Source organism: Molossus molossus, unplaced genomic scaffold (genome assembly GCF_014108415.1).
Source record: "Molossus molossus isolate mMolMol1 unplaced genomic scaffold, mMolMol1.p scaffold_m16_p_8, whole genome shotgun sequence".
Taxonomy (NCBI): Eukaryota; Metazoa; Chordata; class Mammalia; order Chiroptera; family Molossidae; genus Molossus; species Molossus molossus.
In genome coordinates this window covers 14422042-14449328 of record NW_023425402.1, presented here as the reverse complement: position 1 = coordinate 14449328, position 27287 = coordinate 14422042, and the positions used below count along the sequence as shown (strand labels likewise).

General features: G+C 42.5%; 1 protein-coding gene across 1 annotated transcript in view; it reads left to right on the top strand.

The window, feature by feature from the left end:
• Positions 1–3477: 3477 nt before the first annotated feature.
• The window catches only part of ZNF318 (zinc finger protein 318), a 31169-nt gene continuing 7359 nt past the window's right edge, over positions 3478–27287 (top strand). The window contains exons 1-6 of the mRNA XM_036248855.1: positions 3478–3936; positions 8040–8188; positions 14564–15203; positions 16201–17655; positions 19884–19983; positions 21805–22109. Of these exons, the coding sequence (XP_036104748.1) occupies positions 3478–3936; positions 8040–8188; positions 14564–15203; positions 16201–17655; positions 19884–19983; positions 21805–22109 (3108 nt within the window). The remainder of the gene's footprint in view (positions 3937–8039; positions 8189–14563; positions 15204–16200; positions 17656–19883; positions 19984–21804; positions 22110–27287) is intronic.

Sequence of the window (27287 nt, the reverse complement as noted above, 5' to 3'; positions counted from 1 at the left end):
GAGCCATCACTTTCTCAGATTGCTTTACTTTCTTTTACTTCCATCATTAATCCTAGTATTTAGTTTTTTGGTGTTTGTGTTTTCTTTTTCACACACACACAAAAATCACATTAAAAATATCTCTTTACCATAAATAATGCAACCAAAAGAAAATAACAAAATTGGATTAAGATGCAGAATATTAGTATTTGGCAGTGTTCATTCATTAGTTGAGTAACTCATTCCTTCACTAGGGCTTTCCAGTACACAGGGAATCTCAATTCGTGTTTCAAACAAAATTGGCTATCCATCTGTGAAAAATAATCTTAGATTTTAATTTAACGAATTATGTGAGGATTCATACATAAGAGCCCCAGTAAACTAAATGTGGAAACAAAAATCATTAAAGTATTAAAATTTATATAACAGACTAAATTAATAACCTTCATATGATTATCGTCTCTTTAAGCCACAAAACTCAAAAGTCAGAAATTGGAAATTCGAATGCCCATGGGGAGCAGGCAGGTAATGTTAAGGAGTGAAGTAAGCAGAGTGTAAGAAAATCAACTGGTAAAAATTTGACTTCACTTGTACTGAGCTGTGATGTAAACTTTTACCATTATACAAATACATGAAACTGGACACATTTTTTGTTGTTGTTAATCCAAGAATATTTTTTTATATTGATTTTTTAGATAGAATAGAAAGGCAGAAGGGAGGGGGGCAGAGAGAGAGAGAGAGAGAAAGAGAGAGAGAGAGAGAGAGATGTGAGAGAGACACATTCATTGGCTGCCTCCTGTACAACCCTGAACAGGGCCGGGAATCAAAACTGCAACTGAGGTATGTACCCTTGACTGGGAATCAAACCCAAGACCCTTTGGTCCACTGGCCAGTGCTCTAACCATTTAGCAAATGACCAGGGCAGAAATTGGATACATTTTAAATTCAATATATAAACATGTAAATTAGAAAATGGAAATCTTTTTTTTTTTTTTATCATCCTCACCCGAGGACATTTTTCCATTCTTTGTTCAGGTAGAGTGGGAGGGAGAGAGAGGAACAGAGAGAGAGAGGAACATCAATGTGAAAGGGACACATCGAGTGGTCGCCACCCGCACAACCAACCAGGGCCGGGGAAAAACTGCAACCGAGGTACGCGCCCTTAGCGGGAACCGAACCCGGGTCTCTCCGGACCACAGGCCGATGCTCTACCGCTGAGCCGAACCGGCCAGGGCGAAAATGGAAATCTTTTATAATTATTTTTTCTTTGTTCCACCTTTGCTTTGGAACCAGAAACTTGATTTCCATACCAATTTCAGGTATGTGTTTCTAGTTGATAGATGAAAACTGTTAAATTGTTTTATTTTGAACAGTTTGAGTGGTTAGGGTCAACCTTTTGGCACGTTTTAACCATTGTTTTTCTTTTTGTGTGTGTTGTCTTCTTCTTGACTTTCGTATTCAGTAAGTGGGGCCCTGCAACTGGGGATACTTCTACAGCCAGGTGTCCAGGAAAATTATGGTCATAGATTAGGGGGTGTGAATTGCTCACATCCCCCAATCACAGGCCTTCTGTTACGATGTGGACTTGTTACTGGTGTTGTTGGCTCTAAGTTCTTGAGTTCAGCAACGAAAAAATTCAGAGCCAAGAATTCTATTGCAGGAGGAAGTTTATTTAGCATGCAAAATTAAAGTATACTCAAAGCGAAGATTTGAGTGGGATGCTCCGAGAGCTGTCTTGACCTTTTAGAAAGTCACAGAGGCAGACGAAGTGAGCCAGCTGGGCTGCTTGGACTCACAAAAAGAAGGGCCCTTGGAGACAGATTCAGGGGGTTAGTTCAGGACGAGCTCCCACTGCCTGCTGCTCCCCTGGTTGCAAGTCTCCTAGGAAACTTTAGAGCTTAGGAGCAAGAAAGCAAAGATGTGCACCTGAGGAAAGAAATGGGGCCGGGAAGGCACAGGTGTGCTTCAGGGAGAACAGGCACTGGGTCCTTCGTCTTAATGGTTTGTTTGTTTGTTTGTTAAATCCTCAGCTGAGGATATTTTTTCATTTTTCTTCAGATAGAGTGGGGGAGGGGGAGAGAGAGAAAGAGAGAGAGACATCAACAGGAGAGAGACACATTCATTAGCTGCCTCCTGCACATTGACGGGTTGCCTCCCGCAAGACCCCAGCCAGGGCTGGGGACCAAATCCAAATAGAAACCAAGGTATGTGCCCTTGACCTGAATCAAACCTGTGACTCTTTGGTCCGCTGGCCAGTGTTCCAACAGCTGAGCCAACCTGGCCAGGGCTCTTAAGAGTTTTTTATCTATTTTCCAAAGATGAGAATTTTAGGGGTGGTCTCAGGGGAGGACCTCAACAGAATATTCATCAGCTTTCCAGGGGTGTCCTTTAATATGCTCATGCATCAAAAACAGCCTATACAGGTCATTCTCTGGTCAATTTCACCTTCAAAGAATGTCACTGAAGAGGGACAAGTACTGAGGCACATCTGCCCTAGCACAGTGTAGAGCGTGTAAGATAAGACCGTTCCATTTATTATCTGGCTGTAAATTGCTCAGCCAGTTCAGCTATCTGTCTCAGTTTCCCCATTCCACTTGCCAAAGAATTTTCCTAGCTGCTCCCCATCCTGCCTCAAATTCACGGTGGTGAGTGATCTTCCTCATAACCATAGGTGTTCTGCTTGAGAGACTGAAAATGTACTCTGAACTCTGCTTTGGGGTGCATTCTCGCCCCCATTCTGCACTTTTCCATCCTCAATTTCATACTCCAGAAATCAGTCAAACTGGAAAGTAAACTGATGGTTGTCTCTGGGCTTCTGTGGGGGCTTCTTGCTGGGGGTGCTCATTTTTGGCACACCTAATGCTTGGGGAAGTTCTTTATATTCCCATCACTTATAACCATTTACTGTCCCCACGTAAATGAACAGGGTTAGGGGACAGGAGATAAGCGAAAGTGCTCCCCCAAAGCCCGCCGTGCCCTGAGGGCCCGATCATCCCGGGAGGGGCAGCCCTGCTCTGGCCCCTCCTTTCTCTCTCTGTCGACCGCCGGCGGAGGCCCTCGCGGGTCACGTGGTCGCCGGGGCGGGGAAGGGGGGGCGGCTCAGCGGCCGCCATCTTGCGGGCTTGGAGGCGGAGCCTGCGGAGTGCAGGTCGCGCGCTTCACTTCCCCTCCCCTCGCCCTTCCTCACACCGCCTTCCGCGCTCCTCCCCACTTCTGGATCCTGTGGCCGCTCCCTGAGTGGAGAAGCGGGGAGCCCCAGAGGGCGGGGGGTGTGTCCGGCGTGTGCTCGCCTCCTCCAACCGCCAGGCGCGGCAGCGGGGGCGCGCTCGGTCGGCCCCCCCGGACGGCGCGAGGCCGGGAGGAGGGGGCTGCTCCGGCTGAGGGGGCGGTGCGCGGCGGCCGTGGCGGCCGAGGCTGCAGCTGCGGCGCTGCGCTGGGGCCGCGCGTCCAGGGCGCCCGCGGGGCAGACCTGCCGCCGCGGCCGCTGCTGCCGGAGCCATGTACCGCAGCGGCTCCCGCTCCTCCGTCTCTTCACACCGGCCTAAAGATAGCGGCGGGGGCTGCCCGCGCGTCGGCCGCAGCTCCGGCTCCTCCTCAGGCCCGGGTCGCCGCATCTCGCCGCTGCCGCCCTCCGGCTCCTCTTCATCGCGCACCCCGGCTCGCCGGCCCCGCTCGCCTGCAGGGCACCGCGGCCGCCGGGCCTCGCCCTCCCCGCCCCGGGGTCGCCGCGGCTCCCCGTCCCCACCCCGCGGCCGCCGGGCCTCGCCGTCCCCGCCGCGGGGTCGTCGCGTCTCCTCTTCCCCACCGAGGGCCCGTCGCGGTTCCCCGTCGCCGCCGCGGAGCCGACGACTCTTCCCGCCGGGCCCGGCCGGTTTCCGAGGCAGCAGCCGGGGGGAGTCCCGCTCCGACTTCGCCCGAGACGGCCGCGGGGACCATCCAGGCGACATCGGCAGCCGGGTAATCCGACCCCCTGACCGGGACTCTCAGTACCCCTGCCCCGTCACCCGGGGTTCTCGCCTCCAGAAACGCCCCCAGCCCCGGCGCCGCCAGGCCTCCAGGCCAGGGTCCCCAAATCAGAAGTGCTTCATCCCCTCGGCGACACCCGAACCTGCAGGTTCCCGGTCAGCCCCGGGAGCTTCATTTGCACAATAAGGACGCGGGACCCGTTAGGGCTTCTGGTCGGGAGGCAGCGCCCCACTTCCCGGGACTAGGCGGGCTGTCGCACTCAGGGTGAGGCGTGGAAAAGTTTGCCAGGGCGAGGGGATTTGAGGGGATTTCTCCAAACCGTGTGCCTGGCGCTTTGCAGTAGTTGATGCTTCCTCCTAGGTCCGTGGTTTTGTATCCCCCCTAGACCTGTGCTGCCCCCCGGTCACAGGAAGGATGCTGAAAGGTCTTTGTGGCGAGTTAGGGTGCTGAAACCGCCGGGGCAGACACCTGGGGTGACACGGCCGGCTGTCCAAATCGGAGCTGCCTCTCCGAAGTGAAGCGGGCATACCCACGGTCCTCGTGATAACTGCCACCGCTCACTGACTTGTGTGGTCGGAATTAGGCTTAGCCCTTCACTTGGCACATTCTCCTAGAACGTTCACAACCTTTTGGGGTCGAGGCATTTGAAACTATTCCCTATTAAAGAACAGCGGAGGAAACCAGAGGGGTTTAAGTAACTTAATCAAGGTCACACAGTTAAGAAGTGGTGGTGCCGTGATTCAGTTCATGTCTGCCTGGCTCCAGGCACCCATGACTTTTTGCCGTGATGTTTCCCTGCTAGAAGGACAGCATGGTGTTAAAAAGTTTAGTGGAGACACAATATTTATCTCTCACCATAAGCATCACTCCAGTAGAGCCTCTGGGTAGGGTCTGGTGTTTGGGACTTTTATTTTATTTTCAGTTCACCAGTCTTTTTTGAAACCCATGACAAAGAGTATGCTCTGAGCATTCTGGTCATAGGTGAATTGACTTGTCACTAAGTTAAGATTTTCACAGATGAGCAACTGTAGTCTGAGTGTTAGTTACTACAGAGTAAGCAAGGAAAACAGAACACTTGTTTCCATACCTCCCTTTTCTTCTCTAATGCACAACCTGTTTGCTCCAGTCTTTTCTGTCTCAGTAAGTGACATCACCCATTGCTCAGCCCAAAACAGTATTCATTTCCCTGCTCCCAAGCCTAAACTGTCAGATTAACTTCATCTGTCTAACCTGTCAACTCTACCTCCAATATACATCCCCCAAACTGTCCTCCTCCTGCCAACACTCTCATCTAAACCCTACTATGCCTTGCCTGGATTATTACATTAGGCTCCTTTACACTCCACTCTTGTTACCTTCCAGTTCATTCTGCATCCAACCATCAACATGATTTTTAAAACTTTATACATTTGAGAACATCTACCAGGTGTTGTGTACCGTTCTGGGTACTAGGGGCATAACAGTGAACAAACCAGTTAAAAACTCTGCCATCATAGAGCTTATATTCTAGCAGAAAGAGTTGGATAAATAATATAAAGAAGTAGCCCTGGCCCATTATGCTCAGCAGTTAGAGCTTTGGCCTGCGGACCGGAGAGTCCCAGGTTCGGTTTCCGCTAAGGGTACGTAGTTCGGTTGCAGTTTGTCCCTGGTCCCAGTTGGGGTTGTATGGGTGGCAACCACTCGATGTGTCTCCCTCACATCGCTGTTTCTCTCTCTCACTTCCTCCTCCTCTCTCTTCCACTCTATTTGAAGATAAATGCCAAAAGTAAAGTGTCCTCGGGTGAGGAAAAAAAATAATAATAAAATAAAATAAAGAAGTAAAATGTTTGGCATGTTCAATGCCTAAAAAAACAGAGAAGTGAGTTATAATTTTTTCGTTTGTTAATTCTCACCCAAGGATATTTTTTCATTGATTTTTAGATTGAGTGGAAGGGAGGGAGAGAGAGAAAAACATCGATGTGATAGAGACACATCAATTGGTTGCCTCGTGCATGACCCCAACTGGGGCCAGGAATTGAACCTGCAACCCAGGTACATGCTCTTGACCAGAATCCAACCCAACACCCTTTGGTCTGCGGGTCACCACTGTAACTGCTCAGCCAAACCGGCCAGGGCAGGAGTTACAATTTTTGATAGGGTAACCAGGGAAGGCCTGTGGGAAGGTGACTTTAAATCAAGACCTGAAGGAGATGAGGGTATGAGCAGTATGAGCATCTGGAGGAAGAATGTTGTCAGATCATATCACTTTCCTGCTTGAAACTTTTCTGTGGCTTCTTATTTTATTATTAAGAATAAAATCCAGCCCTGGCCAGTTTGGCTCAGCGGTTAGAGCGTCGGCCTGCGGTCCAGAGAGACCGGGTTCAGTTCCCACTAAGGGCACGTACCTCGGTTGCAGTTTGTCCCCAGCCCTGGTTGGGTCGTGCGGGAGGCAGCCACATGATGTGTTCTTGTCACGTTGATGTTTCTCTCGCTCTCTCCCTCTCTCTCCTTCCCACTCTATCTGAACAAAAACTGGAAAACTGTTGAGTGAAGATAAAAAAGAATAAAATCTAGCCCTGGCCAATGTCACTCAGTGGTTAGAGCATCGGCCTGCCCACTGAAAGGTTTCAGGGTTTGATTCCTGGTCAAGGGCACGTACCTGGGTTGCAGGCTTGATGTGTCTCTCTCACTAATGGTTTTTTTTCTTCTCTCTCTCTCCTCCTCCCCTCCCCTCACACATCCTCCCTTCCACTTTCTCTCTAACAACAACAACAACAACATCAATGGAAAAAATATCCTTAGGTGAGGATTAACCAAAAAAAAAAGAATAAAATCCAAATTTCATAACTGGTTTTTACTTATCTTCTCTTCTATCACTCTTTTTTTTTAAATCCTCACCTGAGGATATTTTCCCATTTATTTTCAGATAGATTGGGAGGGAGGGAGGGAGAGAGACACTGATTGGTTGCCTCCCACACGACCCTGACTGGGGCCAGGGATCGAACTACAACTGACTGAGGTACGAGCCCTTGACTGGAATCGAACCCGTAACTCTGGTCCTCAGGCCAACGCTCTAATTGCTAAGGTAAACTGGCCAGGTTCATCTATCACTCTTTTTTTTTTTTAACCTTACCCAAGGACATTTTTTTGCATTTATCTTCAGATAGAGCGAGAGGGAGAGAGGGGGCAAGAGAGAGAGAGAAACATCAACTGGTTGCCACCCACACAACCCCAAGCAGAGCTGGGGACAAACTGCAATCGAGGTACGTGCCCTTAGGGGGGGACCAAACCTGGGTCTCTCTGGTCTGCTGATGCTCTAACCACCAAGCCAAACTGGCCAGGGCTCATCTATCACTCTTATGCAATCACAGTGGTTACCTTTCTGATGTTACCCAAAACATGGTAAGCTCATTATAGAGCTTGTTGTTTTGCAAAACTGATATCTCATCATTTAGGCCTCGTGTTAAATGGTATCACCTCAGAAAATCCTTCTCTAACCATCCTCTCAGAAGTAGTTCAATCTTTTTTGTGTTATGTCTTAATGACTTTATGGCACTTATGGCTATCAGAAATACTTTTCAATTGTTTTGCCTCCTTCACTAGAAATGTATAGGTTCTGAGAGCAGACTTAATTCACTTTTTCAGTTCCATGCCCAGTACCAGTAAATGAAAGAATGAGAGGTCACTGATTGAGAGGGTTGGAAGTGTGGGCTTTCATCTAAGAAAACGATAATTTTTTTATTAAAATTTTTTTTTTCTTTATTGATTTCAGAGAGAGAAAAGGAGAGGGAGAGGTAGAAACATTGATGAGAGAGAACATTGATTGGCCGCCTCTTACATTCCCCTAACTGGAGATCTGGCCCACAACCTGGGCATGTGCCCTGACCAGGAATCGAAGTGGTGACCTCTTGGTGCATAGGTCGATGCTCAACCACTGAGCCATACCAGCTAGGCAGAAAATGATAATTTTTTAAAAAGTGCTTTAGTTTTGGAGTAGTATCTTACTATAGCCATTTCTCACCTTGTTGGACCACAGCTTTGTGACTAGGGAGAACATTTTTGGGTATAGGGGTGTCTTGACCTATTAACTGTTGTATTATCTTTTACTTTTATAGAGACGCTCTCCTGGTCTACGTTCTGACTCTTTGGAACAGAGTTTAAGGATCACTGTTGGCAATGACCACTTCTGTGTTGGCATACCAGAACGGCGGCGGCTTAGTGATAGACTGGGTTCACCAGTGGATAATCTGGAGGACGTGGACAGGTGGGCTTCATCTGAGGCAAGGCTGTAATAGTGATTAAAGGTAGAAATGTTGATGTTTTCTGAATGGTATATTTGAAAGAGTGATGCCACAGTGAAGTTATGCCTGATGTCCAGTACAAAGTATAACATTGGAAAAGACTTGAGTGGGGAGAGTGTATTGATGTAGACTCTGTTGCTGAAAATTATATAGAAAAGACTTTAAAGGTCATCCTGGTCCAGCTGGAAAGAGGAAGGCTGAAGGGACATAAACAGAGTCTCCTAAATTAAAAACAGTTAAAATGATATGGATTCTAAAATACTGGTACTAGGGCTCCTTTCTGCAGTAGGAAAGTTCTGGACATAAAAGGAAATCTTTAATAGTGTTATTTTTCTGCATGTTCAGGCTGAACTATAGATTCAGAACACGTTTAAATAAATTAATGTGTAATATATATATATATCTATATTAAATATGTAAGTATTGCCCTGGCTGGTTTGGCTCAGTGGTTAGAGCTTTGGCCTGCAGTCCGGAGAGACCTGGGTTCGGTTCCCGCTAAGGGTGCGTACCTCAGTTGCAGTTTGTCCTTGGCCCTGGTTGGCTTGTGTGGGTGGCAGCCACTCGATGTGTCCCTTTCACGTCAATGTTTCTCTCTCTCTCTCTCTTCCTCTCTCTCCCTCCCACTCTATCTGAACAAAAAATGGAAAAAATGTTCTCAGGTAAGGATTAAAAATAATAAATAAATTAAATATGTAAGTATTAATAGAAAGTTAAGGATCTTTTAAAAAGTTATTATTTTACAACTATTAAGTGCTGAGGATGGGCAAATACACTCCACAGAGTATTAAACATAGATCTCAGGTACTAGGAACTTAACTATATAAGGGAAGTAAATAATCATTTTAGGTGTTTTTCATCTTACAAAAGTAAAAGAATAAGGACAGGAGTGCAGGAAAAGCACTCAGTTTCTGAGAACTGAGAACCATGTCTGTGATGGTCTCTGCCCAGTACATTGGGAGTTTTCACAAATGATTAACAGTAACAATAAATCAATGTGATGTTCTTTCAAACTAAGACTTCCAAGCAGTGATACACAGAGCACAGTCAGGCAGGTGGGGGACAGCTGGCAGAAAGTCTGAGGACCAGTGCTGCCCTTTGGTAATATTTACTTCAAAGCTCCAGTGGCTATTTGATGCATTGAAGCAAGGCAGTTAGTCCAGTGTCATATAACACTGAAGCTTCAGAAGATAGGGCTTCAGGGTATGTGACTGTGTCACTTGATTGAGGAAGCAGCCCTTGCCCCTCTGCTGCTGCTATTTTAGGAGATGATTGAGTAGGCATTGTGAGTGGGTGGTGCATGATGTGACTGCCTTCCTTCCTTGCTGAGGTTTTGAGGTAACTTTAGCATTTCCTCTTGTTAGGACTGGTGTGTCACCTCCCTTTTCCATGAGCTTCATTATGCATGTGTTCTTCAGACAGACAATTGTCTGTTTTTAAATAATAATTAAAATTTTTCTCTTGGGGAGTTTGGGGCAGTAATCTTTCCAGAATCATGTATTTCAGAGAGACAAGTCTATTTTAGAGAAAGTGAGATTAAGGTTCTAAAAGGAGGTCATTCTTTTGACGGTTTCCCCCCCCTGCATTCTTGTTCAATATTGTGGATAATTACTGTCCACTAAAACCAGGCCATAGAACCGTCAGTATTCTAGGTATGTCTCCTGAAAGTGAGTCCAATTTTTGGCTAATGAAACAGGTCAAGTCCATCCTTTGTTGTAGGTTTCTGCTTATGTTTTTCCTGAGGTCCCCAAATTCTTTCTCTTCCCTTATTGAATCTGTTAAAATTTATATCAGGTTTGGATTACAGCCAGATTGTCAGGGTTATCAGTCTCCTCACCTTGGCAGCTCTGTATGTAAGACTGTAACTTATTCTGAAAAAGGAACATGATCAAGTTGTGTGAAAACACTTAGTTTCTAAAGGCTTGTAGATGTGAGATTGATTTCCTGGTTATCAAAGTACTCTACACATTATAAGTTCCTTTTATGGAATTTTTTTTTTTAAATCCTCACCTAAAGATACTTTCCTATTTTCAGATAGACTGGGAGGGAGGGAGAGAGAGAACCATCAATATGAGAGAAACACATTGATTGGTTGCCTCCTGCACAATCCCAACTGGGGCTGGGGACCAAACTTCAACCGAAGTCCATGCTCTTAACTGGAAATCAAACCTGCAGCTCTTTGGTCTGTGGGCCAACGCTCTAACCACTGAGCCAAACCGGCCGGGGCTGGAGGACTTATTATTTTTAAACACCTTGACTGAGCCATAATGTACCATATAGTTCATCCATTTAAAGTGTCCAGCTCGGTGACTTAGTATATTCACAGAGTTGTGCATCCACACCTCAACGATTAATTTTAGAACATTTTTCTTATCCTCACCCGAGGACATTTTTTCATTTTTTGTTCAGATAGAGCGGGAGGGAGGGAGAGAGAGAGAGGGAGGGAGAGAGAGAGAGAGAGAGAGAAACATTGATGTGAAAGGTACATATCGAGTGGCTGCCACCCACATGACCCAGCCAGGGCCGGGGACAAACTGCAACTGAGGTACGTGCCCTCAGCAGGAACCAAACCTGGGTCTCTCTGGACCGGAGGCCAATGCTCTAACCGCTGAGCCAAACCGGCCAGGGCTAGAACATTTTTATTACCTGAATCTTTAGCTATTAGTCCTCTATACCCTCTGCCCTAGACTATCACTGATCTACTTTCTATTTTTGAATTTTCCCATTCTGGATATTTCATATAAATAGAATCATATAACATATGGTCCTTTGTGACTGGCTTTTTTCACTTAGCATATCAGTTTTTCTAATTATTATTATTATTTTTAATCTTCACCTTAGAATGTGTTTCCTCATTGATTTTTTTTTTTTCCTTACCCGAGGACATTTTTTTCCATTTTTTGTTTAGATAGAGTGGGAGGGAGAGAGAGGAAGAGAGAGAGAGAGAGAAACATCGATGTGAAAGGGACACATCGAGTGGCTGCCACCCGCACAACCCAACCAGGGCCGGGGACAAACTGCAACTGAGGTATGTGCCCTTAGTGGGAACCGAACCTGAGTCTCTCTGGACTGCAGGCTGATGCTCTGACCACTGAGCAAAATTGGCCAGGGCTCCTCATCGATTTTTATTTTTTTATTTTTTATTTTTTTATCCTCACCCGAGGATATTTTTTGTACAGATAGCGTGGGAGGGAGAGAGAGGAAGGGAGAGAGAGAGAGAAACATCGATGTGAAGGGACACATCGAGTGGCTGCCACCCGCACGACCAACCAGGGCCGGGGACAAACTGCAACCGAAGTACGTGCCCTTAGCGGGAACCGAACCTGAGTCTCTCTGGACTGCAGGCTGATGCTCTGACCACTGAGCAAAATTGGCCAGGGCTCCTCATCGATTTTTAGAGAGAAAGGAAGGGAGAGAGAGAAACATTGATTGGTTGCCTGCCACATATACCCCGACTGGGGATTGAACCTGCAACCTAGGTATTTGTTCTGACTGGGTTAAACCCCCAACCTTTTAGTGCATGGGATGATGCTCCAACCCACTGAGCCACCTGGCCAGGGCAGCATAACAGTTCTTCAAGACTCAATCATGTTGCAACATATAACTACTTCATTCCTGTTTATTGCCAATAACATTTCATTGTAGGTATTTTATTTATCCATTCATTAGTGATGAATAGATGGATAACATTTGCGTTGTTTTTACTTTTTGGCTATTATGAATAATAGTGCTATGAACATTGGTGTACAGATTTATTTGTGGAAATAATGTTATTTTATATGATTTTTAATTTGCATAATGGAATTTGTAAATGCAAAAAATGTAGAGAGAATAGTACAGTGAGCTCCATGTATCTATCACCCACATCCAACAATCAATTTTTTAAATAGATAGACCTTATTTTAGGAAAGAGTTGGCCTTAACCAAAGCTTTTAGAGAGTCTGTCACTGGCCTGTTCTGAGCTATAGGGAATCAGGTAGCCCTTTTTAGGACTCACTTCTACTGCAGCCAGCTTTTTCAGTTATCTTTTGGGAGACCTAGGGAAAGAAGATAGAAACTTCTAATGAGCAGCCTGATTTCTGCCTGTATTTACATGATAATTCATTCTTTTAACTGTTTCTATACCTTCTTTCATTGTTTTTTGCCTCCTTTTGCTGGAGATAGCAAGTCTGGACTGAGACTTTCTGAGAGTCATCTCATTATTTCTAGCTTCTTGCTATTTAGTGCTGGATTAGATCTTCGATTAGTATGTCATTTGGGGTGACATGTAATAGTTCTAGTAGGGAACTGAATGTGGGAACATGGATGACCTTGTTACTACTCATGGAGCCTTTGTTTTTACCCTTCACTAATATTATCAGAGACTTTTTGTATGATGGGTGGCATTTTAGCAATGGAGTGACTCACCCTATGGACATTACTCTCTGGAAATAGATGTGTTCATGGCTGACAAAGTAAAATATTTTATTCTAGTTACATTTGATTTTAGAGATTGTCCTTGGTTTATTCCCATTCTTTCCTATTTAATTCTATATTGAGAACTTAAAATTCCTCAGATTCTTGGGGAGGAGGCGAGTAACAGGAACCTGATTCCCACAGGTGGCATTCTTTTAGAGGAAGTGATAAAGTTTATCCTTGATAGTCTTTCATAAAGTTATCTATAGCTGTTAACCAGGTCTAAAACTTTGAACAAAGGCTGAGCTGGTGAATAAGAAAAGGTAACTCTTTGATATTCTGCTAACTTAGTCCCAGAGACAGGAAAGCAAGTATTAAAAAAAGAAAGAAAGCTTACTTCTAGAAACTCACAAAAAACAAAAGTAGTTACCAGAAATTGTAGAAGACACCAATAATTACCATCCTTGGGATGGTAACTCACTCTAGAATGTGAGTGACATGTAAATTTTTTATTCAGATTACTTAAAAGTTGTATGCTTAAAGTGCTAGAGGATCTTTATTTCTACCTGTGATTTTATTTTATTTTGTTATTTTTAAAATAGATTTTTATTGATTTTTTGGAGAGGGAGGAAGGGAGAAAGAGAAACATCTATGTGAGAGAAAAACATTTAGGCTGCCTCCTCCACGCCCCCTACTGGGGATTGAGCCCGAAACCCCCAGGCATATGCTCTGAGCAGGAATCGAACTGGGACTTCTCAGTCCATGGGATGACACTCAGTCCACTGAGCCTCACCGGCCAGGCTCCATCTGTGATTTTAATCAGAAACTTTCTTTTTGGGCAATAGAAGCTCTGTGACCATAATGCCCAAAAAGGTTAGGACTATTATGTATAGAGCTCTGAGCTGAAAGGACAGATGTTCCATCCTATATTTTTTACCTTCATGTCACAAAGGTCCATGACCTTTTTTTCCTATGAAATAAAATATATATAGTTAGCCAAACCATCACAAACTCTTTCCTGGGCCCTTGGCAGAGTGCTTGTGGATATCCAGGCAAGGTAGGAAGGAGAGTAACAATACAGACTTTAAGGGAGTTTTATGGTTTTTAATTTGTGAGGCAGCAAAACAAAGCATTGGAGAACCTTGTAAAACTTACAAGAAAATCATGCCAATTAGCTAGATCAGTAGTGAAAAATGTTTTGTTTTTTTTTTTCCTCACAGTGATATTCTTTTTCAAGTGAAATATTATATACAACTTTACTGTATAAGATAGAGTTAGGGCTAGTATGAATGAGGTGGAAGGCCCAGAGCCATGCAGATTCTGTTTTCCTAGTATGTCCTTTTTTTTTTGGCAGCTTCTGAGCACTGTTCAGAATCTGTGGAGTACAACTAGAAAATCAGTTATCTGAACTATTGTTTTTCAAATTTTAAGGTGCATACAAATCACGTGGAGACCTTGTTAAAATGCACATTCTGATTTAGTCAGCCTTAGGGGAGCCTGAGAATTTGTATTTCTTAAAAGTTCTCAGGTAATACTGATGCTGCTGATTCAGACCACACTTTTAGTGGCAAAGAGCTAGAATTTGCTAGTGTGGTGTTGTGTAATCCAGGGCTCTTTGTAGTCTGGTAATGGTGTTTTCACATCTCCCAAACCCTAGCTGAAACTCTATACCCTCAAAGTTTAGTGAAGGAAATCAGTCTAAGAACTCTGTCTGTATTGACTAGTAATCTCTCCTCTTTGTTAGAGGCTGCGGCTGCTTGTGTCTGCCCCTGGGGATAGGGAGGGGAAATGTCCATGTATATATGTAGATTTGTTCTTGTACTTCGTGATTATTGTTTTTTGTCTTAAGCATTCTGTAGCATACTTGTTAAATGTCAGTCTCAGCCTTGTCTGGTCTTGCTCTTTCCAAATCTGTTGTATTCAGTAAGTCTTGTCTCTTTTCTCAGGGATGACTTGACTGATGATTCTGTCTTCACTCGAAGCTCCCAGTGCACTCGAGGTCTTGAACGATATATATCCCGGGAGGAGAGGCCTCTCAGTCCCTTCATGGGACAACTTGATGAGGACTACCGAACAAGAGAAACTTTCCTGCATCGTTCTGATTATAGTCCCCATATCAGTTGTCATGATGAGATATTGCATGGAACAGAACGGAATAGAGACAAACTCAAAGGCTCCTACTCGATACGACCCGAAGAAAGAAGCCGGGAGGCCAAACGGCCCCGTTATAATGACACAGAGAAGATGCACAGCATGGGAAGTGATCACCCAAGTTTTACATCAGGGACCCGCAACTATCGACAGCGTAGACAGAGCCCAAGCCCTAGGTTTCTAGACCCCGAGTTTCGAGAGCTGGACCTTGCCAGGCGAAAACGAGAGCAAGAGGAGGAACAAAGTAGGAGCGTGAGTCAGGAGCTGGTGGGAGTTGATGGTGGTGGCACAAGCTGTCCCATCCCTGGATTGTCAGGTGTCCTAACAGCATCAGAGCCAGGATATTCTTTACATCCGTCTGAGGAAGTATCTGTGATGCCTAAGAAGTCAATTCTGAAGAAGCGGCTTGAAGTGGACGTGGAGCCTTCCATGCAGGTCTCTGCTGCATTTCTTTTATGGTCTCTTGCTAGTCCCTTTAATATCTTAAACCTGGTTACTTATCTGGGGCTCTGTCCCTAATGTTATCTTTATAATGTGTGCTGGACCAACATTGTTGTGTACCTTCCAGAACTCTCCAAAGGAAATTATGCCTCATAATGTATCAGTAGAGTGCTTCTACTGTCATATATTAGGCTTTCTAAACAGACATTTTGGAGACTATCCATTGTATCTATTTCTCTCAATTAGGTAGCCCTGTAGAAAAATCTTTGATTGTGAGTTTCTTGGAAATGAAGCTTGAGGCAAAGGGAGGAGTTGATCTGAATTTTCCTCATCTGTCTTGAGTGAGAAGACAAAATATATGAATGGTAGGATACTAGATCAGAAATCAGGTGATTCTGATTCTAGACCCACCTTTGTCACCAACATACTATGTGATTTTTAGACAAGTTCACCTCATCATTCTGGGCCTTGATATTTTTTCCTCACCTATAAAAAGATGGTCAGGCATGAGCACTAGATTTTAGGTGCCCTGTTAACAACTAAGATTTCTGAAGAGGTGCCTCCAGGGCACTTAGGAAAGCTAGAGGAGGGTGATCAGTTAGTGTTTCAGAGTTTCCTAACTCTACTTAACCAAAGCAGCTCTACTTTTATATGTTTTTTTTTCTTTCAGAATTCATAGAAAACACGTAAGCCAGGATAGCTCTAAAGTTCTTTTGAATTCAAATTTCTTGATAAGGACTACAATAAATGAGCAAAAGTGAGGATTCATTCTAATCTGCCTTATTTCCTATTTCTCCTTGCCGTAACAGAAACATCTGGAGAGATGGGGACCCAAATCTTAAACCTGGCTAAGGATACTATTACCTCCCTTCATCCCAACTTATCTCTCCCCTTTTAATTCAAGAATAACAAAGCATCTAAGTATTTCTTTCAATTGCTAGTTTTCTGATTTTCTACATAAAGGCCAAATCAGTTTTGTTTGTCTTTGCAGCTTGAGAATTTTTCCAGCAATACCAGCTCCAGCCAGGATCATCCTCTCTACTCTGGACACTCATCTGTTCCACTGAGTGGTGCTATTGCTGCTTTTGCTTCAGAGATGGAAAACAACAAGGCAACTATGGTAGAGACTCCCCTGAAGGAACCTCAGGGCAACCTCTACCAATGGGGTCCCCTCCCCGGGATGCCCAAGGACAACAGTCCTCGCAAAGAGAAGTTTGGAAGTTTTTTGTGCCACAAAGAGAAATTGGATATGAAGGCTGAGGGACCTGAGCGACACACAGACTTCTTGCTGCCCCATGAGAGAGCTAGCCAGGATGGCAGTGGTTTTTCCCGCATTCTGAGCATGTTGGCTGATTCTACCAGTACACAGGAAAAAAGGCGACGTAGCTTCCCTGACATTGAGGATGAGGAGAAATTTCTCTATGGAGATGAAGAAGAGGATTTAAAGGCAGAATCTCCACCAAAGCCCCTTGGGGGCTCTGAGAGTGAAGTTTTAAGACAGAAGGCAAGCTCCCTGCCCTCTTCAGCTCCAGCTGTAAAGCTAGAATCAATAGAAGAGACCAATCCAGAATATGCCAAGATTCATGACTTGCTCAAGACGATAGGCTTGGATATCGGGGTAACAGAGATTAGTAAACTGGCTGCACGCACCCAGGAACGACTTCATGGCAAGAAGCCATCACGTTCCTCCACCGACCGCCGTTCCTCAGTCGACCAACACTTTTCAGCAGACCACTGTTCCTCAGTTGACCGCCATTTCTCAGCTGATCGGCGTTCCTCAGATCCTCACAAATTGGAGAGCAGGGAGGCACACCATAGCAATACCCACTCCCCAGAGGTGTCCCATCCGCATCCAGCCTCCCCTGTGGATCCTTATCTGCTTACAAAAAACAGCCCCCCATTCCTAAAGTCTGACCATCCAATGGGTCATGTTGTAGGACCAGAGGTGGTTGGCAGTGGGTTTCAGTCATCTGTTGCAGTTAGGTGCCTGTTGCCATCAGCTCCATCTGCCCCATCTGCCCCAATTAGACTTCCACACTCTGCTTCTTTGTCTCAGTTTCATGTGCCAAGGGCCTCTCAGTTTGCTGCAGCTCGGATACCTTCTAACTATCAGGGACCTGCCATTCCCCCTGCTTCCTTTGATGCCTACAGGCACTACATGGCATATGCAGCCTCAAGGTGGCCTATGTACCCCACCTCTCAACCATCAAAGCACCCTCTACCTGAACCACACAGGGTAATGCCAGTTACCAAACAAGCTACTCGCAGCCGTCCCAATCTTCGTGTGATCCCCACTGTGACTCCTGCTGAGCCTAAGCAGGAGGAGTCAGTGCTAGGCTCAATTCATACTGCCCAAGTGCCTGTCCAGGTGTCCATCCCATCACTCATAAGATATAATCCAGAAAAGATCTCTGATGAGAAGAATCGTGCTTCCCAGAAGCAGAAGGTGAATATTAGCTTTGGGGATCCTGTGCGTGAGTCTTTTATTTTAACATAAATTTTCATTTGTCTTTTAGAGGGAGGTGAAAAATTTTAAGGCTCTTTTACTTTAAGTTCTTTGGAGGCTGCTGTCATCACTCTTAAGTAATGTATATACCACCTCTTTTCTCAAATTTTCTCATTAAGACTAAACTAAAGTTCAGCCCTAGGTCCCACTGTAATTGCTAGACTTCTTTTTTCTATTTTGTTTATTTCTTTATTCAAATTATTTGCCTTAGAACACTGGGTAGGAGCTGGGAACCTTGAAGTCTTAAATATGACCTCATCAGGGAGTGAGGAACCAAAATTGGGTCGTCTGAAAGAGAACCGGTAAATCTATGTTTTGGCTTTCAGTCTGTGGAGGAGCCACTCTGTCTCACTGCTTCACTAGTAAACTCTAAAAAAATAAAACTGTTTTATTCCATTAAGTTTTGTATCCTTTTCCTGTAGTGATTATGGGGGTTAATATCTAATAACTAGTTGTTGCTTGGCAATTAAACCAAGAAATAAGCTTTGCTTGTACTGGTTTATTTTAGAGTCTAGGAATGACATTTTTATGACACTTTTTTTTTTCTTTTTTTTTAATCTTCACCCGAGGATATTTTTCCATTTTTTGTACAGATAGAGTGGGAGGGAGAGAGAGAGAGAAACATCGACGTGAAGGGACACATCGAGTGGCTGCCACCCGCACGACCAACCAGGGCCGGGGACAAACTGCAACCGAAGTACGTGTCCTTAGCGGGAACCGAACCCGGGTCTCTCCAGACCGCAGGTCGACGCTCTAACCGCTGAGCCAAACCGGCCAGGGCGACACTTTTTTTTTTCAAAGTAGTTTTTATACTATCAAGGTATATTGGGTTCCCAGATTGTAGGAAGAAAACAATGGCTGTGGTAAAGATATAATAATTCTAGATGTTTTAGAACAGTAGGTAAAATTATGTAGGGACATGATACTAAATAGAAGAATTCTGAATGGAAAAATTAATACATACTATTAATTTTAAAGGGCCTTAATAACTAGTAACTCACTTTGTTTAGGAACATAAAAATGTAATATTATGTATAAATTTGATTTGTTCACAAAATAATATCTAAGGAGAAAAAAGAAAAGGAAAAATTGAAGCGCCAATCTCATTTTTTCCAGTTTAGAAGAAATTTAGCTAGCTCTTGAGAAGACAAAAATATATATATGTCTTTATTTTCCATTGTATTTGGATACCCTGAACTTCAGTCTTCCATTTTGTTGAAGTCTTTTGGGAAGGGAGGGTAGGTTCAAAAAAGACAAAACTTAAGACTGAAGAGACACTGTTTGGAGACTGAGTGCTTTCCCTTTAAGAACCTAGCACTTAAGTCAGGGTTGCTAATAACACAGGTTTTTCTTACTTGCCCATTATGGACAAGCCACACGTGTTTTTTTCCATTAGGTGGTAGTAATAGTTGAAAGATCATGAGCTTTAGATCATTTATTCCTGGATTTTAAATCCTCTTACTATATGACCTTGGGTATGTTACTTAATCTTTCACAACCTCTGTTTTCTTACTGTAAAATAGAGAGAATGTCATGAAGATTAAATAAAAGAATATATATAATGCAGCCAACACAGAGCCTCACCCATAACACATATTAGTTTTCTTCTTGATGGTTCCCTTTGGGCTTAGAACCACTATCTAACAGTTGCTGTCAGTAGCGTTAGGTTAAAATTAATAGTGTAGTGCTTCCTGCATAAAAATAATACTTTTGGGGTATTGTAGCTCTGGAAAGGATAATTCAATTCTGGAACTTGGATCAGAATGAAATATCACCTTCACCATAAAGTCAGAGCTTCAGTGTACAGGCATTTAGATTTTTTTTTTCTCACCTGAGGACATTTTTGCATTTATCTTCAGACGGAGCAGGAGGGAGGGAGAGAGGAAGAGAGAGAGAGAAACATTGATGTGAGAGAGACACATCGAGTGGTTGCCACCCACATGACCCCAGCTGGGGCCGGGGACAAATTCAACCGAGGTCCGTGCCCTTAGCGGGAACCAAACCCCAGACACTCTGGTCCACAGGCTGACGCTCTAATAGCTGAGCCAAACCGGCTAGGGCTAGATTCTTGTATTCAGGTACTACCTAGCATGAGGGCTATGGATGAATACAGTAGGAAAGGGAGGATGTTGGAGGCTGAAGCACTCTTACCATTTTGTACTTTGCAGGTTATTGAAGAGAGGGAAAAGCTAAAGAGTGACCGGGAAGCTCGCCAGAAGAAAATGTACTATCTCAGGACTGAGCTAGACCGACTTCATAAACAACAAGGTATTAGACACTCCTTTGTTTGACTGCCTTTTTGTAGTAACTTAAGTAGGAGACCCAAATGAAGAGCTTTGGGGACTCTCAGACAAATCATTGACCTGAAATCTCACTTTAAAAGTTTGTTTGAGGTCATTAGACTTACAGAAAATTTGTAATCATAGTGTAAATAATTCTCAGGTATTCCCCATGATTATTAGCATTTTACTATATTTGCTCTATCCTTTTTTCCCTCTCAATCTATATGTGTGTGTAATTTTTCCTACGTCAGCATGTATTTCCTAACATCAAAGAATCGATTTGCATAACCATAGTACATTTACAGAAATTAACGGTAATATAATACTAGCCTACTGATATTATTCATATTTCACTAGTTGTCCAAATAATGTCCCAAAGCAAAAGAAAATGCAAGATTTTTGCATTGCATTTAGTTGTCATGTTCTTTTAGTCTCCTTTAATCTGTAACAATTTCTGAATCTTTTTAGTTTATGGCATTGATATTTTAGAAGTAAAGTCACATATTTTATAGATCCTTTAATTTTTGTTTGTCTGATGTTTCCTTATTCAAGTAAAGTTATGAATTTTTGGCAGGAACATCACAAAAGTGATGCTGAGTTTATTTCAAGTATTGATTTGTCCCATTACTGGTGATAACAACTTTGATCATTTGATTAAGGTGATATCTGCCAGGTTTCTCCACTGTAAAGTTACTATTTTACCCTTTTTAATTAGGAAGTATCTTATAGGGGAGATTCTTTGAGACTCTAAATATTCAGTTCCTCAAACTTCTGCTTACTAGTTTTAGCATTGATGTTCTTGCCTGAATGACTTGTTATTATGATGGTTGTTAAATAATGATTTTCTAATTTCATCATTCTGTCTTCATTAGTTGACTCTCTGTTGTAAGGAGGAGCTTCCCACCCACCCCTTGCCCTTCACTTATTTATCCATTTATATCAATGTGAACTCATGGATTCTTCATTCAATATATTACAATAAAATGCTATCATTATTTATTTTCATGCTCGAATTGCCCTAGATTGGCCATTTTGACCTCTTTAGGTTGACTCCTGTGTTCTTTTGATATGTCCCTATCATTTTTTGAGTGCTTCCTTCCTTTTTGGCCCAAATAGATGTTCCATGATACCTCTTTTGATTCCTTCTCTTCATCTAGGCTTTTAAAAAGTAACATACATCCCAAGGAAAGAATATAATAAGGTTTCTAAATACTGCAGCTTGGTGATAGAATGGAAAAATAGGGAGTGGGAGAAGATAGCATTTCTTCTGTTTGGGTTTGAACTATTTAGGGATAAGAATCTTAGTTATTAATCCTGTGAGGATTAATTCAGGAGAACCTATTTGGATAGGAGATTACATTAAGTGATCCTGAGGCAAAACTTAAAACTCAGTGTAGGCATTGGTGAAGGGTCCTTAAATCAGACAAAGTCAAATATGTGGCTGATTTAATAATTCTTTGCTTCTCTGGAGAGGACAGCCACTGGATTCATAGTTACATTTATTAACCTTTTTGGAGGACACAGGCACACAAACTTGTATATACCATTTTGGGAATTCATGGAGCCCCCGAAGCCTGTCTATAGATCCTTAGCTAATATATGAAAGATAATGTAATCACTCCTCCTTTTTCTGTATAGAAGCTTCACCTAAACCAGCCCATGTGGAAGGAGAGTTTCACTTGCTTTCTAAAAGTTTTATGGGAAAATTTTATGACTATGAAGTCTTGAGAGATTACTACTTATGGCTGAAAAATTTGTCTTAACTTACTTTCCTTATGTTTATTTCTATTGACATTTGACTACTCAGGGGAAATGTTGCGCAAGAAACGAAGGGAAAAGGATGGTCACAAAGACCCACTCCTAGTGGAAGTGAGTCGGCTTCAGGATAACATTATGAAGGACATCGCAGAACTTCGACAAGAGGCAGAAGAGGCTGAAAAGAAGCAATCTGAACTGGACAAAGTGGCTCAGATCTTGGGAATTAACATTTTGGATAAATCCCAGAAGTCTTTGGGTGACAGTAAAGAGCCTACAGAGAAGCCTGGGAAAGCAGAAAAATCTAAGAGCCCAGAAAAAGTATCCTCATACTCAAACTCCTCTTCAAATAGCAAGGTAAAAACTCAACTTTTCCTTCCATTTCTATTATATTTACTATTTTCATGGACTATTAAAGAAGCTTTCTAACTAACCATTTTCGTAGCTTCCCTTTCCAACCTGTTCTTACTCTTGTTAGAGTTTTGTAGAGCATAGATCAGATCAGGCTACTTTCCAGAATTTTAGCAGTTCCCCATTGCCAACAAAGTAGAATCCAAACCTTCCATGTTCTTGCTCTAGCATTTACTCCTTAACCCACTCCAGTTTTGGCTTCTAATCTTATCATAACTTATATATACCATTTTGTGGGGTCATGTTTAGCAACAAGGTCATGTTGTACATTTCAATTCTCAAATAAGTTTGTTACATAATAGATTTTTCCAAATGCATATGTTAAAAAATTGACAAATTAATTAGTTTACCCATTTTTACTTATGAAGACACATTTGTGTAATTTAAGTACATATGAAAAGTTTAATTTCACAGAAAAGTTTTCTTTTCTTTTTTTTTTTTTTAATTCGCACCCGAGGATTTTTTCCATTTATCTTCAGATAAAGTGAGAGGGAGAGAGAGAGAGAAAGAAATAGAGAAACATTGATGTGAGAGAGACACATCATTTGGTTGCCTCCCGCACAGCCTTGACCAGGGCTGGGGACCAAAACATAACCAAGGTCCGTGCCCTTGACCAGAATCGAACCTGAGACTCTTCGGTTCATGGGCTGATGCTCTAACCTCTGAGCAAAACCAGCCAGGGCTCTATATGTATCACTGTAACTTTAAATTTATGCTGAATAGGTCTGGTAAATGTGTTCATTCATCAGTCACCACAAATAAACAAATGCACATGGCTGTGGCATGGCTTAGCGCACATCAGAACATGGCCAGCATTGGTTAAGACTGCTGCAGGAAGTCATGCCATTCGACAACAGAACCAATGACCTCGTGTGAGGTGGTGTGATCACATGCTAATCATTCCCTGAATATTGTTTACAAGCAGTGACTCTTGGATTTAAATATGTAGACTATAGTTGTGGATACATAGTTTTTATTTATGTAGCAAAATTACTACAGTGTTTTACCCAACATGGTGTATTCCTAAAATTTGTTAAAAATAACAGTGAATTTGCCCTGGCCGGTTTGGCTCAGCGGTTGGAGCGTCGGCCTGCGGTCCTGAGAGACCCGGGTTCGGTTCCCGCTAAGGGCACGTACCTCGGTTGCAGTTTGTCCCCGGCCCTGGTTGGTTGTGCGGGTGGCAGTCACTCGATGTGTCCCTTTCACATCGATGTTTCTCTCTCTCTCTCTCTGTTCCTCTGTCTCCTCCCACTCTACCTGAACAAAAAATGGAAAAATGTCCTCGGGTGAGGATAAAAAAAAAATTAAAAAAAATAACAGTGAATTTTAGTAACAAAACTAAATAATTTGTTAATTTAATTATAAGCAAATCTTGGTTAAAAGCATTTTAAAATTAACAGAGAGTGTTAATTTTCACATATGATATACAGATCAGAAATTTTGTCTGTTAAATCTGAAGTCCATTAAATCCAGGTCTACAAAATGGAGGGTGTACTGTGTTTGGTACAGGGAATCACTGACTCTTAAAAATGCTTTCTTCCCTTGGCTGCTGTCACACTTCTTTCTATCCTAGTATGCTGGCTGCTACTGATTAGTCCTCCTTTGTTGCCTATTCTGTTGTACCTGATCTTGAACTATTTTAGTTCTTTAGGGCTTAGTCGTAACGGAGTTCTCCAGAATTCTTTCTCCTTAGGTCATTTTATCCAGTTCTATGCTGAAATACCAGGCTGACACCTTCCAGTTTTACAATGATTCTTTTGAGGTCCAAACCTAAATTTCCAACATACCAGTCATCATTTCTACTTCAATATCTCATAGATATCTCAAAATCAACATATACTAAACTAATGATTGTGTTCAACCTTCTCACTAACTTTTTCTTCCTCTGGTGTTACCCATCTCAATGAATGGCACTACTGTCCTACAGTTTTCATGACAGCAACCTGAAAAGCATTCTTTTTGTTGTTGTTAATCCTCACTGGAGGATAATTTTTCCATTGATTTTTTATTTTTTATTTTTTAGGAGAGAATGGAAGGGAGTGAGTGGGGAGGGGAAGAGAGAAAGAGAGAGAAGGAGACATTGATGTGAGAGAGAGACACACACACATTGATTGGTTGCCTCCTGCATGTGCCCTGACCGGTTCTGGGGATCAAACCTGCAACCTAGGTATGTGCCCTTGACCAGGAATCAAACCCATGACCCTCCAGTGCTTGGGCCAATGCTCTAACCATGGAATCATGCCAGCCATAGCTGAAAAGCATTCTTAGTGCTTTCCTCTCCCTAACTGCTCCATACCAAATTCTACTTGCTTTCCCTCCAAAGTAAATCTCAGTTTCATCCATCTCTCCATTTCCATTGCCATCCAAGTTCAAGTCACCTTCAATCCTTGCTTCTACTGCTACACTCTTATTTCTTTCTCCACACACAGCCAGTGATCATGATACTCCCTTGCCTACCTCTTCAGCCTCATTTCATGCATCTTTTCCCCCTGGCTCACTATAATTTCATTACTGGCCTTTTCATTTAGCAGAAGTATTATTCCCTCTAACGTCTTTGCATCTTCTCTTCCCTCTGGTTATCATGCAATCCCTGCCCCATTCTTTCCTTATACCATCTGACTAACTCATATTCATTCTTCAGGTTGCAGTTTAAATGATTTATGACTCCCTTCTTTGATTTCCGAGACTGTTAAAATTGCCTGAAACGCACTCCAATACTTGTAATTTTTTGTCTTAGCATTTATGGTAGTTATAATTATATAATTGCACATGTTCCCCCAATTAGATTTTATGGTTCAAGGGACAGGGCCTCTATATGTCTTATTCTTCAATATAGTCCCCAACATGTAGCTCAGTGCCTGGCATATAGTAAATGAGTAGTGCTCAATAAATATTACACTACATCTTACACTCCTACCACCTCAGAATGCTTGCTTATATGCATGATGCTATTTTGCCTCTCTAAATTTGCATTAATAATCCTCTTAGTCTGGAGTAATCTTTTTACCAACCCCACTCATCTACTAAGGTCCAACTTGAATACTGCGTTCTCCATGAAGAATTCCTGAGTTCTACCCAGATTTAATAAGCCCTTCTTTTATATATATATATGTATATATGTATATGTATATATATGTATATATATATTTTTTATCCTCATCCGAGGACATTTTTCCATTTTTTGTTCAGATAGAGTGGGAGGGAGAGAGAGGAAGAGAGAGAGAGAAACATTGACCTGAAAAGGACACATTGAGTGGCTGCCACCCGCACGACCAACCAGGGCTGGGGACACACTGCAACTGAGGTACGTGCCCTTAGCGGGAACCGAACCCAGGTCTCTCTGGACCGCAGGCTGAGCCAGATCGACCAGGGCTATATATTTTTTATCCTCACCTGAGGACATTTTTGCATGTATCTTCAGATAGAGTGGGAGGAAGAGAGGAAGGAAGAGAGAGAAACATCAATGTGAGAGAGACATTGACTGGTTGCCACCCACATGACCCCAACTGGGGCCGGGGACAAACTGCAACCAAGGTATGTGCCCTTAGCTGGAACCGAACCCAGGACTCTCCAGTCTGCGGGCCGGTGCTCTAACCACTGAGAAAAACTGTCCAGGGCTAATAAGCCCTTCTTTAGCACTCTCATGATATATTACTTTGTTTCTTCGTGAGATGTAGTTCATTCCATCATATTTAAAGCATGATTTACAGCATGTCTGTTCTAATGCCTGTCTCTTCCAGTAATTGAGAGCTTCCTGAGAATAAAAGAGTATAACTTACTTATCTTTGTGTTTCCCATGACATCCAGTATGTCTAGTATATAGTAGATGCTCAGTTAATGTTTGGGGGATAGAGAAGAGGATATTCTGTATTCTCTATGAACCAAACTCTTATTATTTCGTATCTTCCTAGGAGAGTTCTCTTTTTCAACCAGGTAAGACTATACTCTTTTTTGCCAGGGTCATTGAGTTCAGGGCCTTTAATGGAAGAAGAGCTTGAAAGTCTGGCTCTTTATAGTTGAGTTATACATTGCTTGGGATTCTGTTTATACACCAACCCCATGATAATCTTTCATCTTTATTTGAGTGAGTCTTCAAGCTAACGGATATGTTGCAATTCGGTTTTTGTTTCAGCAGTAAGGAACGTTGTGTCTATAACCTCTCTTTTCTATCTGGTTTTGGCATTTCTTCTTTCTTTGTCTCTCTTTAAAATGCATATTGGGTTTTTGGTTTTCTATTCATTCCATAAAAATAAACACACATTTCCATAATTTCATTTACCTAGAGACAACTATTATTAATAATTTAGTGTATATTATTCCAAATACTCTTCTTCTGTTCATTAATTAATTAAATTAATATTTATTGATCTCTAAGAAAGTGCCAGGCACTATTCTAGATATGGGAAGTATAGCAGGGAACTGTATAGACAAGGTTCTTGTTCCTTAGTCTCATGAAATAAAAGATTGACAATAAATAAACAAGTTTAGATTAGGTAATGACAAGTGCCTAAAAAAAGGAAAACAGGATAAGGGGTATAGAGTAGTTAGGGAAAGTTTTTTGTATAAGTTAACATTTGATATTCTATGCCTATTCACATATCTTTATTGATTATTCAAATGTACTTTGTTACATACTTTTCTCAGTGTATAATGAACATCTTTCTACGTCAACAAATAGATTTTTCTAATAACTTTTATATTTTTGTTAATTCTCACCTGAGGATATTTTTTCCATTGATTTTCAGAGAGAGTGGAGGGAAGGGAGGGAATCAAGGACGAGAGAGAGAAACATCGATGTGAGAGAGACAGATTGATTGGTTGCTTCCTGCATACACCCTGACCAGGGCTGGGGATCAAACCTGCAACCCATATATGTGCCCTTGACTGGGAATCGAACCTGTGAGCCTTCTGTGCACAGGCCAACACTCTAACCATGGAGCAATACCAGCCAGGGCTCTAATAACATTTTTAATTACTTTATTTTGTTGTTGTTGTATGGGTACCAAAATTTATTTAACCAATCAAATCACTTGTTATTTAACATAATAATTTCCTTAGGATAAATGTCAAGGAGTAAAAGTGCTGGGTCAAAGAGTATAAGCAATATTGAGGTATATAATATTT